Raw genomic sequence first — 13,520 nt, forward strand, 5'->3', positions numbered from 1 at the left:
AACATTTTCTTTGCACGATATGGGAAAGAAAAATGTACAAATTTAACAATGTTTATTTCTTCTTCAAACAATTGTTGGATTACCAGCATATATAGTTTTGTGGGATTGGTCACAATTAATTTTTGTGAAGTTATATTCTAAGACTATTGAAATAAAGTTCGGAATAAAAGAAACATTAATCATTTCTATCTCTGGGTGTTTTCGAATGATTAATAATACAGATGCTAATTAAATAATATATCTACTTAAAAACTAATCAAACGAAACATGTACTACTATGCATAAGTTATAACGAGGATTGGAAAAGATAAATGGCATGTGAATGTAGAGGTATTTCACCAGAAAAATAAAAAACATTTATACACCCTGTCAATAATAACAATGCTTATTAAGTTATTATAAATAAAGTATGTATTAATGATACAGCGTTTAGAATAAACATATACAGAATAACTTGAATATGAACTACTTGTGGCATCCATATATATTGACAGTTGATATAAACTACCACTACCTGATTCCTTCCATTGCCCTTATAGTAGATGTTTCTCTTTGCGGGTCGTGTTTGTATGAAGTAGGTCTTTTCCATCCCGGAAAACAGTTGGACTCCAGGAAATTTGATCACATCTGTGGTCTTGTTTGGACTACGTATATTTTTCCATCCTTGACAACGCCTTCAATATCTTGAGGGGATCCATAGAGCTCCTCGATGGCATTTCCTGCAACGGCTATGCTAGAGAGAATTGAGTGACGAAAGTCGCCATCAACCATTAATGCATCAGACGAGTAATCAAGCACCACTTGATCCTCTTCGTCCATTGGGACACTGCAAGAAACACCATCAAGTTCAAGGCTTGGTTATATTCGGAAGATCCTGTGACATAAGAGAAGAGCGTCCATCATAAAACTTTACCTGTCATAAAGCCCAGCACCAGCATAACCTTCTAGATCTTCGCCATTGGAATCTGACCGGAAAATTATAGACCGTCTAATAAAAAGGCCAATAGGTTTGCTGGGGTAACCCAAAATCTGGAAGGATAAAGCATAAGGACAAACTTATCAGCAGTCAATAGGAACATATGTGTTAACTTCGAAAGGACATGACACATCCAGATGTGCTGCAACCCTCCTCAGTTTCATAACTTACCTGAGGAGATTTAAGGTCATTTTTCTTGCAAATAAAGCTCAGTGCACGACCTGGATAAGCTCCCACCAGTGTCTCCCCAAGCCCCTTGACAACCTATTCATGAGAAATGCATAGGAAGGTGATAACCTTTATTAGATAAATAAATGCCTCACAGCTACATGAGTCTGGAGATCTTCAACAGGCACAAAAACTCTTCTTACCTCATTCTTTAAGTAGGAGCTAAACCCCAAGAAATGAGTCAGCACAGAAAAAATATATGAAAAGACATAGGTTGTTTAGTTTAACTATAAATTTTGATTTTAGGTAGCTGATGGTTTACCAGTTTCATGTCTAGCTTGTCACCTGAGGTTATAGACATATATTGGGGTGTACTAGACTTGCCACTCCTGAGTGTGCCCGTACTTTTTGACACAGAATTCTTTCATCAGTAAAAGTTTACTTTCAAATGCAAATATAAGGAGAGTCATTTGCTGGGGGAGGAGGGGGTGTCGGAGATAATTGTGGCCTTACTGAGGGTGTGGGAGGCAGTAGGAGGCAATCTAGTAATTAAATCCCTTCTTTTATAATTATTCAGCTATGATGTCTCTCATGTACGTTGATATTTCTTGTGTGTTTACAAGCGACAAGTTGATGAATATCCCATGCAACTCAAATCAACACTTTTTACCAGTTCATAAAGTATAAACAAAGTATAGCATATATTATTACCTCAGCATATATTTCTGATGAATCCCCAGAAGATGGGTTAGTAGTATGGATAACGAATGCGTAATCAGCATTTATTATTTCTTGAACTAGGACAGCCATGCAAAGACAGTCATGATCAAGCTTCACTTTTCTTGTACTGAAGTATGCCCTCTCGTTCCACTTTGAGGCCCACACCTAGAAATGCAGAAAAGTAAACATTTGGCTGATGTAAAGATCAGTTGTTCTTGAATCAATGGTTATCAAAAGATGGCAACGTTTCCATAAAACATGCAAGTATGGATGCCTATCTATAGGCTTACCTTCTTTATGGCCATCCATGCTTGTTCCCATCTCTCTGCACCTTCATCCCCGGGCCACGGCATACCAGAACTTTGCATCTTCTCCTTGAGCTCTTTAATCTGAGACAAGTTTCTCAAGTAAACTATGGGGCATCTGAAATGATTCACTTTCTCAATCAACACTGCCAATTTCAGGGTATACTTTTAATCTTAGTCTCATGTAGTAACTTAGTATGTTGGTTATAATCTACTCTTGAGGTGTGGCCATCAACATATAACGCCAGTTATGTATGGAAACTATTGGAAAGAGGAAAATGCCTAGTTAGAAAAAAGTGGTGGCACTAAAAGGGGACTTACCAGCTGTGGTGGTGCTGAAAGTTCCAAAACTGTGTTCCGTATCTCAAACGTATTTAATAAATAGACTAATAATGAACAATTCATCATTGTATTAATCATTGGAAAATATAATACAACGAGAAAAAAAAAAAACTACAAATAAAAAACGCAAATAAACAAAGATTTAAAAAAAAAAAAAAAAAGCTAAGACGGAGGGGCCGGAGGGGCGTCGGGATCGAGGCCCATCGTAATCTGCAGGCTTTGGATGCATTTCCAGAGGGCCGCCTTTTCTTCAGGGGTCCCGCCGCCGGTGAAGTACAGCGTGTACATCTGCGTCAGATTGGCGACATTGCTCGAATAAGTGGCTTTTTCTAAGTCGATGTGGGGTTCCGACTCGACTTCCGACGTTGTGCCCTTCCCCTTCCGCCTCCCCTTCGCCTTCTTCGCTCCCCTCCGGGCGCTCGTGCGGACCATCCCCACTCAAGTCGATGTGGGTCGCGCTCCCCTCGCTCTCCGAAACGCTAAGTCGCGAGCGCACCGATTTCCCGTGCAGCGCGAGCGTGCATTCCCGTCCGGAATTTGGGGAGATCCTTCAGCTTATCGTAGATGTTCCAATACTTGAACCCCTTCGACAAGTACTTGCCACAATACCTCTGCATGGCCTCATCTCGGACCATATGCTCGTTCTGGCCACTGGGCATGTTCGCCAACAAGTTAGAATAAATACGCCGTTGAAGTGGCCGCAGTCCCTCATGAGGCGCTCCCAATGCCGACGGATCGCCTCGCTGCCATGGTCCTTCATTGAGGCGTGTCTTGTGGCTCCTGTACTTCAGCGGCAACCCGCTCCCAGAATATGATCTCGGTCTGGTAGTTGCTGCGCTCCGCGTTACGTGACGTGTCCGCCCGGCGGTGTGGCTATCGGCTCGGACTCTTGCGAGTGTAAGTAGTCCTTACCCGCTTCGGCCTCTCATCGGAACCCGTATCGGTCGCTTGACCCGACGACGCGCCGGCGCCTTCCCCCTCCCGCTCCTAGAAGGCGGCTCGGTGGGCGTTTCTTCCATATCGAAGTCCTCCGCGCTCAGTGTCGCGGCCTGAGATTCTTGGTCGCCTGGGGTTGATCCGGGGGTGTCGAACTGGGGCCGATACACATCGTCGGCTGGAGAGGGCATTCTGCCGGCGGAGTTGAAGTACGGAGAAAGTCTCCGCGCCGGAGGAGTCTGCAAAGGAGACGGACCCGCGTATGGAAGTTGGCCGGGAGGAGAACCCATCGCCAACAACGAGTGCATCCACTGCTCGTTTGCTTCATCCGTGTTGGGAATTTGTGAACTCGACTCTTTCCCCTTACCCTTACCCTTACCCGAGCGGGACTTTTTCTTCCAAAAGCTCATAATTTTTGGAAGATTGATGAAGATTGAAGATTGGGAGAAGAGATTGAAAATGGAGAGAATGAAGATTGTGGGTGATGAATGGAGGAAGTGGAGGAAATATTTATAGGGGTGGGATGTAAAAATAGCCGTTGGGCCGAAAAAAAAAAAAAAAAATTTAAATATCGCCGATTTATCGCCGAGCGTCGCCCACAGTGGCCGGCGATCGCTCGGCGATAATCCGGCGAAAAAACGCCGCTTGGCGAAATAACGGTAGGATTATCGCCGAATTATCGCCGATTTCACCACAACGGCCGGCGATAATCCGGCGATGTTCGGCGATTTTTCGCCGGATTTTCGCCACCCCCATTGGGAGTGCTCTTAAATGTCCAAAGAGACCCTATAAAACAAATACAGATTTTTCTCTTGAATAAATAAAGTCTCTAGAGGAAAACTATTCCTAAGAGCAATTCAAGCCATAATGTACTCCCTCTGTCCGCGAAATGATGTCCACATTTGACTCGGCGCGGGTTTTAAGAAATGTAAAGAAAAGTGAGTGAAAAAGTTAGTGGAATGTGGGTTCCATATGTATATGTAATATTAGTTTTATAAAATGTGAGGGTAATGAGTTAGTGGAAAGTGGGCTCCATCTACCAAAAATGGAAAGGAAAAAAAAAAGCAAAGTGGACAACATTTCTCGGACAGACCTAAATGGCAAAAGTGGACAACATTTCACACACGGAGGGAGTAGAAAATGGGAACAATTGCAACCCCAGATAATCATGCTGATGAACGAATTAAGAAGTATAAGATGACGGGCAATGTGTACAAAATGGAGAGGCATGAAAGGGTGCATCTACCAAAGAGTATAACCTGATTTAAAGTATCTGAAAGGACTGCTTCAAAAGTACCAAACGGTAAAGCAACAGAAGTTGGAATGTTAACCCAAGATGGAACTTTCCCTTTTAGGTGTGCGATATTGCGTGATTTGGCCCCAACCTGGACAAATTTAAATCATGCATTTCGTATGAGTTTAGTTTAGAGCTGATTCTTCAATGGGCATAATAATTCAAGTAGAACTTTAAATAGATAGAGAACATGAAATATAAAGTAAATGTAAAAGGCTGACCAGTTCATTTGTAAATTCCTCAGATGAGATTGCATATCTTCCAGAGAATTGCTTTCTCTCCAAAGACAAAGGAGTAGATGAAGATGAAGCTTCTTGTGAGTTAGCTGAACTTACTAGCCCATCATCTTTCATCTCACTACAGTAATGATGCAAAATTAAGAAGACATCAACTTCGGTCTTCACAAAATCATGAAGTGCAGGTTTTCTAGGTCTAAGATTATTTGCAAATGTGAAGAAAGAAAAGAAACAAAAGATAACTCAAGTGTCCCTGATATCTTTGACGTTAATGAACATGAACAGTAAACTTGGATTATCCTGAATCACCTGTATCCCACATTTGCGGATGTTGGTTTTAAGCACAACAACTTTCCTTCATGTGCCTCAATGTCAGCCAATATATTGGGATCAAAGCAAGTGGCAAAACAAACCTACAAAAAAAAAAAGGAGAACTCTTAGCGGAGCTACAGAGGGATATTTTGAGCCAAAAATCGCACTGAACAACTAAACAGCAACAGAAATACAACCTTACTGTTCCTGGCTCGAACAGAAACATGCGACAAAACATCAGGCATGTCAGGAGTCAGTACTGCTACAGCACCATCAGGAATTTCTTCCTCTCCTTTAACAGATTTTGCAACCAATATTGTTGGTCTTGAGTAAGATTTATTCTGAACAGAAAGCAATTGATCAACTACAACTACATAGCCAACAACTTCAACCGGACTGATGACCTGCCAACTGTAGCAGAATATGGGATACGTGTTAGTAAGTTACTAATGCTAGTTCAACAGCTATAGTTTCACATTTTCAAGTGATGTCAGAAATGGCATTCCTCGTCGGACTTAGTAAACAGGGTCACCCTGGTTCAAAAATGATTGTAACTAAATTGATGCAGATTTATAAATTATATGTTATGGTGAGCTACTATATTTGATGACCTTCCTAGATTTGCAGTTTGTCGAAGAACTGGATCAAGTCGGTTGAGAAGAGAGGACAGTGAAGCTGCTGAGCCCGCCCGAATTATTTCTTCAGTAAATATATCGATCTGCGTGAAATATTTACAATGTTACTTATGAGTTGTAATTGGGATAGGCACCAAAAGGACTATACAAGTGTCAATGTATGCATACAGCCCCCTGATCCACCCCAAGCAGTGTGCCAAGATACTCTGCCGATGGTTGCAGTAATTGATGGTATGCCTCGCCCTTGCTTGCAAGTGAAAGCCGAGTTCTGTCAAGAACTGATTTGGAAAACAATGCCCAGTGCTCATCCCTGCTCTTGAACATGCTCCGGCTTAAATTCCACCCCTTATTATGAGAAGAACATTAAAATCAGCAAAATTTAACAAAATCCCCCATCAACTAGAAAAAATCAGCAAATTTAACAAAATTTCCCATCAACTAGAAAATGCATTAACGAAGAAAGATCCAACATTGAAGATGTGAACCATAAGGACAAAAAGTATGAGGCTTCTGAAAGTTCCACGAGCAATATTAACTAAAAAGCTCCAAATTCATGTACATGTGTTTATAAGGACTCAAATGTAATGCTTATGATGCTTTTGTTCCATTGCTCCTCACCTTTAAGCAATAAAGGAGATCTTCATTATCACTGACAGAAAGTGCTAGGTTCTCAGCAACAAGGGAAATGAAGTACATGATTTTCTGCAGAATTTGCATGAAGTGTTGCAACTCAAGTCAAATTATAATAAAGAAGAGGGAGTTTGCATGAAAAGGGATTAAGGAAGAACAAATAATGAACAATAATAAAGTTTATATACCTCAGGGCTAGCATTATTTAGCTCCTCGTATCCACGTTCTACAGCAGTTCTAACTGCAGAGTCTAGGGCAATATCCAGGAATAAAATATCCTTTAAGCGGTTATTAGACTGGGAAAGCAATGGTCTAAGCTCCTGACGAGCCTCAAGCAATCCCTGAGTGAAAAAGCATAAATACCAAGAATGCAGTGAAGGGTCGACAAATTACGGGTTCTCCAAGATTGAAAGAGGAATTATCATCAAAATCGGGTATACCTCAAGAAGGGCTTCAACATTTCTATCTTCAATGTGGTTCATAACAAATTGGAGTAATTCCTGTAATCATAATCAGAACAATTTAGCAAAATGTTTCAGAATTTCTCTATGCTAAGGATTATTACATATTGAAAAATGGAACTACCGGAAATCCTGCTGGCAAGCCTTCGACAGGATTTATCTGCACTCCAACCATGAAACCTTGTCCCTGATGTGCATCAATTACAAATTAGACGATATGCCGGAGGGATGACATTAACTGATAAGGAATTGCCATGATGGAATTACCTCATCTTTGTACCCCAAGCAATTTGCGATAGCAGACTCAAGATCTGCACCTGAATGAACTGCCTGCACAGCAGTACAGTAGAATTTTGGAAGTTAAGTAGTTGCTACAATACTGCTCAGAAATGAACTAATCTGACCAAGTCCTTCTATGTGGAATGAAAAGGTTTAAGAAATTTGAGTTTTAGACTTGCATGTATTCACTTTTAATGACTCAGACACATACAAAGAAGCAGTTATAAGGTCATGCAGATGTGACAAAATCTCCAACCTTCAATGTTCGCATGTAATGTCCAAGATCACGCAGAAGTCCATCCTTTTGATCCCCCCTAAATTTAGGTTCAGAGCGTATTGCACGGTCGTAACTAAGGAGGCGCTCTTTTGTAATTCCATTATCATTTAAGGTTTTCCAATAAACACTAATGTCAAAATCACTCTTGATATAGTCCATCAATGCCTGTGATAGGGAGCATGTGAGTAAAACTATTAGTTGAAACTTCTATACATGCACATGAGTGTGTATATTTCGATCAGCCAAATGATTGTTTACTTATATATCCTGAATACCTGGCATATTACAACATCATCAGGACTAGTGTTATTATGAAGCTTTTGATGCCATTCTTCCATCAGTCCACCTTTGCAATCATTGTTTCTCTGCAGTTGAATAATAACTTATATAGCATTATCAAATCCAAATATCCACCAAAAGAAAATAAGTAGGTAAGGGCATGCTTATGAAAACTACCTGAATGACTAATATTTCGTCCCTAATTCGTTGCCCCACATCCCCTTCTCCTCCACGACCTACAGTTGACATAATCATGCGTAGGATTTCACGATACCGAGGATAACTTTTGTAGACATTCTGGAGCAAATCCGTTAGTCTGTCTTGAGCTTTGCTTATCTCTCTGCACCAAGACAAGTATTTATATTTCAATTAAGCTGAAAAATGACAAGAGTTAAAGAAAAAGATATGTGTGGAGAACATATCCCCCAGACCCCCAACATCCATTGTGGAGGTCCTTTCATTCGACTTCCTCAAAAAGCATATGATGCAGAACCAAATATTTTCAGAAACTAAGGCCCTTCTTGGTATGATGGAATGGAATGAAGATAAAAATGAAATGATATTTTTTTTGCATTTCCTTTATATTTTTTCATTCCATTCCCTCCCTTCATTCCATCGTGCCAAGCAAGCAAGTAGATGGAAGTAGGAATCACATTCCATTCATCATACCAAGAAGGGCCTAAGAACTTGGGCAGTTCATAGGATACCCTATCCAAGGACCACAGAAAGGTGGGGACCCACATTTCCATGAACGAGAAACCCACCCATAAAAACAATTGCAGCTGCGGTTTAGGAATCATACCGTGGTTTTACATTGTAATTTTTGTTCCAAATGAGTTGTCTTGTTGCCATGTATCTCATCCACACAAGAATGCCGGCAAGACCTACTTCACCTGCACTAGTTGCTTGTTCCATCAAGTCTGCTGCAATATTAAATCTGTAGGAAACATCATGTGTTAACACAAGTCACATACTGTAGTAAATTATATCCTAATACTAATATGCATAAGGCACATTGAGTGGAATCTCAAAATATAATTTATTTTCCATTTTTCATCAAGAACAAAAAGCTAGAAATACAATGTCTGCCCCGTAAATATGAGGTGATAGGTATCTTGAATTTATAAGCGATTTTTTTTATTTGAAGTGGCAACTTGACATAGTTAAAGAACTAAGAAACGTTCTAGAATTAAAAAAAAAAAACTGAGGCAAATTTAAAGTACAGATGCAAAATTAAAGAAACAGTTGTGAAGAGTTTTTATATCAGTCAGTTTGCATAGCTCCAGTTGACAAGTCAAAGCCCAAGACTCAGTTGCATGCATTTAAGTTTTCATAATAATACTAAATTCAAAGCAGGAAATTTAGAATCTGTAGGATATACATGTTACACACCACATACTTTATCATCCCCGCTAAGACAAAAAAAAATTCAAATATCAATAGAAGCTCTGATATAAGGGAAATGAAGGATGAAATTGCTAGTAGGAAATCTCATCATGAGTTTAGAGATGCAAGTAGATTTGTCACCTATGCATAAATGACTTCTGGGCTTCACTTTCCAACTCTGCTATTTTATCTAACAAAAACTTTGATGTTCCCTCCCCGTCTCCTGCATCCTTTTGCCACAAAATAAACATTGGGATAGTCAATGTAATATGGAAACAGATATGCAATGAAAATCAAGAAAGGACAACACGAATTTTATTCATACCTTTTGAACTTTCGCAGGCCTAGTTTTGAACTCGACATAAAAGTCGGATCCGCTGTTTTTTATCCAGTTTCCACCACACAAAAGAACAAATGGCATCCCCACAAAGTTTTCATCTTCAACTGCTATTTCCAATGATTGAATCTGAAAGAGTAGTCCAGGAAGAAGTTATTTCCTTAAGCTCAATGAGTTGATATCAAGGTAAATGAGAAATATACAAAAGTTAATTTCCATACCTTGTGTGGCTGATTATTGACAGAACTGGTTGTGAAATTTGTTTCGGCAGCCTTATCTACAAAAACTGAATCAGGGGGCATCATAGTTGAGGGAGGTGCCTGGAACATAATCAGCCATTTTCAACGGAATAATAAGAAATATATTACAAACTAAAAAATGAAAATTAAGTATATAGTATACTACTTAGTTTCTCCACTAACATACACATTGGAAGAGTTAATAACTATGAATAGGTTTTTTTACGTACTGTCCATTCTCCAGCGTTTTTGGACAAAGCCCAGTGGAGAATAACAGGATCTGGAAGATCTGTAGCCAGGTAGACTTTTGTCTTGCCTGAGGACTTTGCTACAAGTACCTTCAGAAGAAAATGAATTTCATAAAACATATGCTCAATTTTTTAAAACTTTTGTAAGGGAGATCAGATAGGATGTTGTAGACATACCAGGAGTTCCTTATCACCAAGCTTATAAATTTTCTTGTTCATTATCGGGCCATCGATATGAGCTTCCTTCTCCATAGAGAACTGTTTAATATGAGATAAAACTTCTGGAGAAGGGGGGATATTTTCCTTGATGGACTCTGGTTTAAACTTAGTGAGAAGCGACATTATGTCCCTTTTTTTGCGCGGAACTTTTTCATTGGAGAAATTAGTTTTTGGAGTCTGTTTCTTGGGAACCTTGGATTGTATATTTTTCCTGTGGTTGTCTTTTTCCTTATCAGGTATATTGCTCATTGATTCGGAAGCAAATTGCTCTTTACTTTCACTTGCAGCATTTTTACTTGTTAACTTTGCTCTAAGGTCCTGTACCGAAGCACCCCTAGCAACTTCTTCCAATAGCTCCATTCGAGCTGCCTCATACTCCTCCTGTTTAAATAACATGAAAATATGAGCAAGAACAAAATCAAACAGGGATACGACCAATATTTGTATGAAACGCCTCAATATCAACTAGCATTATTACAAAGGATCAAAAACTGTAACTAATCCAAAAGGCATGCAATGGATTTGACAATCAAGTAGTAAAATAAATTTGACTGTTTGAACAGATTGATTGAAGATATATATCTAGATCTTGCATCTAGTGATTTAAATAATTAATTCACGAAATCATAAAAGTAGTTCAAGAGCAGAACTCAATATTGTGTGTGAAATCAGAAAAGGAAACATATGGATTATAAAATTGTTGTAAACCAAAAGGGGGATGGAGCATCATTATAAGGTAGCTACAGTATTCTTAAGCTGAAGCTAAAGCAATGAACAATCACAAACCTTCTCTTGTTCTGGGGTATACATCTGTTTCCCTTTCCTCTCCCACCTCAAGTAAGCTTGGATTTGAACAAGATCCTCAGGAACCAAAATGTTTGGAGTTGTAAATTCTTTCTTTGGCAAATTAACATGAAAATTGCCACCATTGTACTTATACCTGAGAGCATAAGAAATACAACGCTAAAGACATGGTTTGATACATATGCTCTAAATTTAATAATTGATCACTCTACCATTTATTCTGGGCTTCGTCAAATATCAGAAACTCTAGAGCTTCTATTGCAGGATCATCAATCTCTATGCTCAGTGAAGCATTAGCACCAGACTAAGAAGAGACATCACATGAAAAACATGTTATCTACCAGAAATGATGCAGTTCTACTTATTATAACAACCCATAAGACACATTTAGTTCAAGTGGCATTCTGAGCTTACTTTCACAAAAGGACTCCTAAGTGCTTTGTTTTTGTACACCATAGTTCCAACTGGACGACAACGTGGAAGACTCCATTTACTGACCAACCAAGAGAAAAGAAATTTTTAACTCAATACTGGATCCCATTTTACAGTAAATAAATACTTATATACTTCAATTGCACTTACTCTTGTCGTTTTTTTATCGCACCCCAGTGTAGAAGTATGCTGTCACTGCTGCTTGTAACTTGAATATTTACCACTGAACCAGATCCAGATGTCGGAAGCCCAACATCAACCTGTTTATTCACATCCAATAATCTAAATTAAATACATTGGCTTGCACGTTTCATCCAAGTGTCATCCTATATGCACAGTGGGAGATATAGTTTGCATGCTGAATTAAAGATCACTATCTGTATGCATACCTGTAATTCAACCTTATCGTCGAGTCTGAATTTCTCCATCTGCTGCTAGAGAATAAAAACAGTAAAGACAATGAACTAAGATAATGTATTCACCACAGGAGTAGGGAAATATCTTAAAGAAACTAGTCATAGTATTGCCACAAATGAAGCCTTGCAGTACAAATGAGAGTGTTCTTTCCAATTCTTACAGTTATAGAAACAAGAGACTTTGGGAAACAGAAATGATCATTACCAAGTGAAGAAAATATACCCACATTAATTAAATGGTAGGGTTCTAATAAGATTTTCATTCATACGTCTCAATCATATCTGTGATCAATGATATTATCCTCTCTTCAGTTTGTGGAAATAGCTAACGAAAGTTAGTGAAAGACATGATTCTGTGTGTTTATTATCTTTTTGTCAATCTTTCTCACGCTCAGTACAACAGAATCAAGTAGAATTAATAATCTGAAGATATGCATTCCACTAGAAGAAACAGTGAAACATGCACAATGAAACTAATACAATGTTAAATTTTCATCAAGAGTTTTGCAATGTTACCATAGAAGATGGATCAGCAGCCAAGACAGCCTTCACGGATCTTAAGATAGTATACATCTTTCCCATCTGTAATTTATTTTTCTGCAGTGAGACCCTTCTACCCCAAAAGTCAGTAGATATAGGAGCTCGGTGTGTTAGTGAATATGCTTGAGGCTGGAGAAAGGTATTCCCCCTAACCGAGGTTGAAGTATTGCTTCTACTCTGATGCTCTAAAACCGTCGGAGAAAGCAAATTCTGATGCAGCAAGTTATTCCCAATCGTGTTGCTCATGTTTTCTCAATTGTATGATTAACTCCAACAATCACAACTTCAACCTCAATATTTATCCTGTGAAAAAAAGAACAAAATGCCGAATTATTAACACTGACCACCATGGTACGGATATACGAGTATAAACACAATCACATCCACACACACATAACATAAACTATTGGTAGTAAAATCTTAAATCAGTATATTAGTGCGCGAACATTGCAGCAAACATCATATAACTAAATTTGAACTCCAATAGGCATTAGTAATAGTGCGATACAACATAAGCATTTAGGTCAATCATTTAGACAAACAATTGACGTGCAACCAAATAAACTAGTCAACAGAATCATCATGATTTCAAGTGCCAAATACAACAAATTTGAAATTACACAACAACAAAAAGCGTCAACATTGCATCCGACAACAGCAATTCAGTAATCAAACTTCACCTGAAGCGGGCGGAATGAAATCTAGGGAGAAGAGAGTGAAGCGATGACTGAAATGGAAACTGGAAAGTGGCAAGATTTAGAAAAAGGAAGAACGTTGCTAATACGTAACTGATACTAATATTACTACTACTATTATCATGAGAAAAGGGGACACGTGGCAACATGATAGAGGTATACCAAAAATAAAGGGCTTTGGAGATTAATCACGTGCCCGGAGCATAGGCGCGGGGTCCATGACTTGCGGCTGCTTTGTTGGCTTGTGATTGGATATTTTTTACTTATCAGATATTTTAATGCAAATTTCCACATAATAAGTTGGAGATATTTTGTTTACTACTCCACTATATTAGTGTTTTTGTCTCATCGTAT

General features: G+C 38.9%; 1 protein-coding gene across 1 annotated transcript; it reads right to left on the reverse strand.

The window, feature by feature from the left end:
* Nucleotides 1-373: 373 nt before the first annotated feature.
* On the reverse strand, nt 374-13,258 carry LOC125209815 (alpha-glucan water dikinase, chloroplastic-like). The gene is made up of 35 exons (XM_048109396.1): nt 13,152-13,258; nt 12,448-12,774; nt 11,905-11,949; nt 11,666-11,775; nt 11,498-11,576; nt 11,296-11,387; nt 11,066-11,219; nt 10,238-10,660; nt 10,043-10,150; nt 9,795-9,893; nt 9,562-9,702; nt 9,378-9,466; nt 8,653-8,787; nt 8,028-8,190; nt 7,847-7,936; nt 7,551-7,736; nt 7,283-7,345; nt 7,140-7,202; nt 6,995-7,054; nt 6,743-6,895; nt 6,543-6,626; nt 6,093-6,269; nt 5,901-6,007; nt 5,487-5,700; nt 5,287-5,390; nt 4,963-5,098; nt 4,620-4,832; nt 3,424-3,842; nt 3,008-3,291; nt 2,491-2,555; nt 2,155-2,253; nt 1,856-2,029; nt 1,148-1,240; nt 914-1,029; nt 374-826 (listed from the first exon to the last, which is right to left on the reverse strand). Exons 2-35 carry the CDS (start codon nt 12,715-12,717, stop codon nt 622-624), a joined length of 5,013 nt encoding a protein of 1,670 aa, XP_047965353.1. The 5' UTR covers nt 12,718-12,774; nt 13,152-13,258; the 3' UTR covers nt 374-621.
* Between the last annotated feature and the right edge of the window lie 262 nt (nt 13,259-13,520).

This window comes from Salvia hispanica, chromosome 3, assembly GCF_023119035.1.
Source record: "Salvia hispanica cultivar TCC Black 2014 chromosome 3, UniMelb_Shisp_WGS_1.0, whole genome shotgun sequence".
NCBI lineage: Eukaryota > Viridiplantae > Streptophyta > Magnoliopsida > Lamiales > Lamiaceae > Salvia > Salvia hispanica.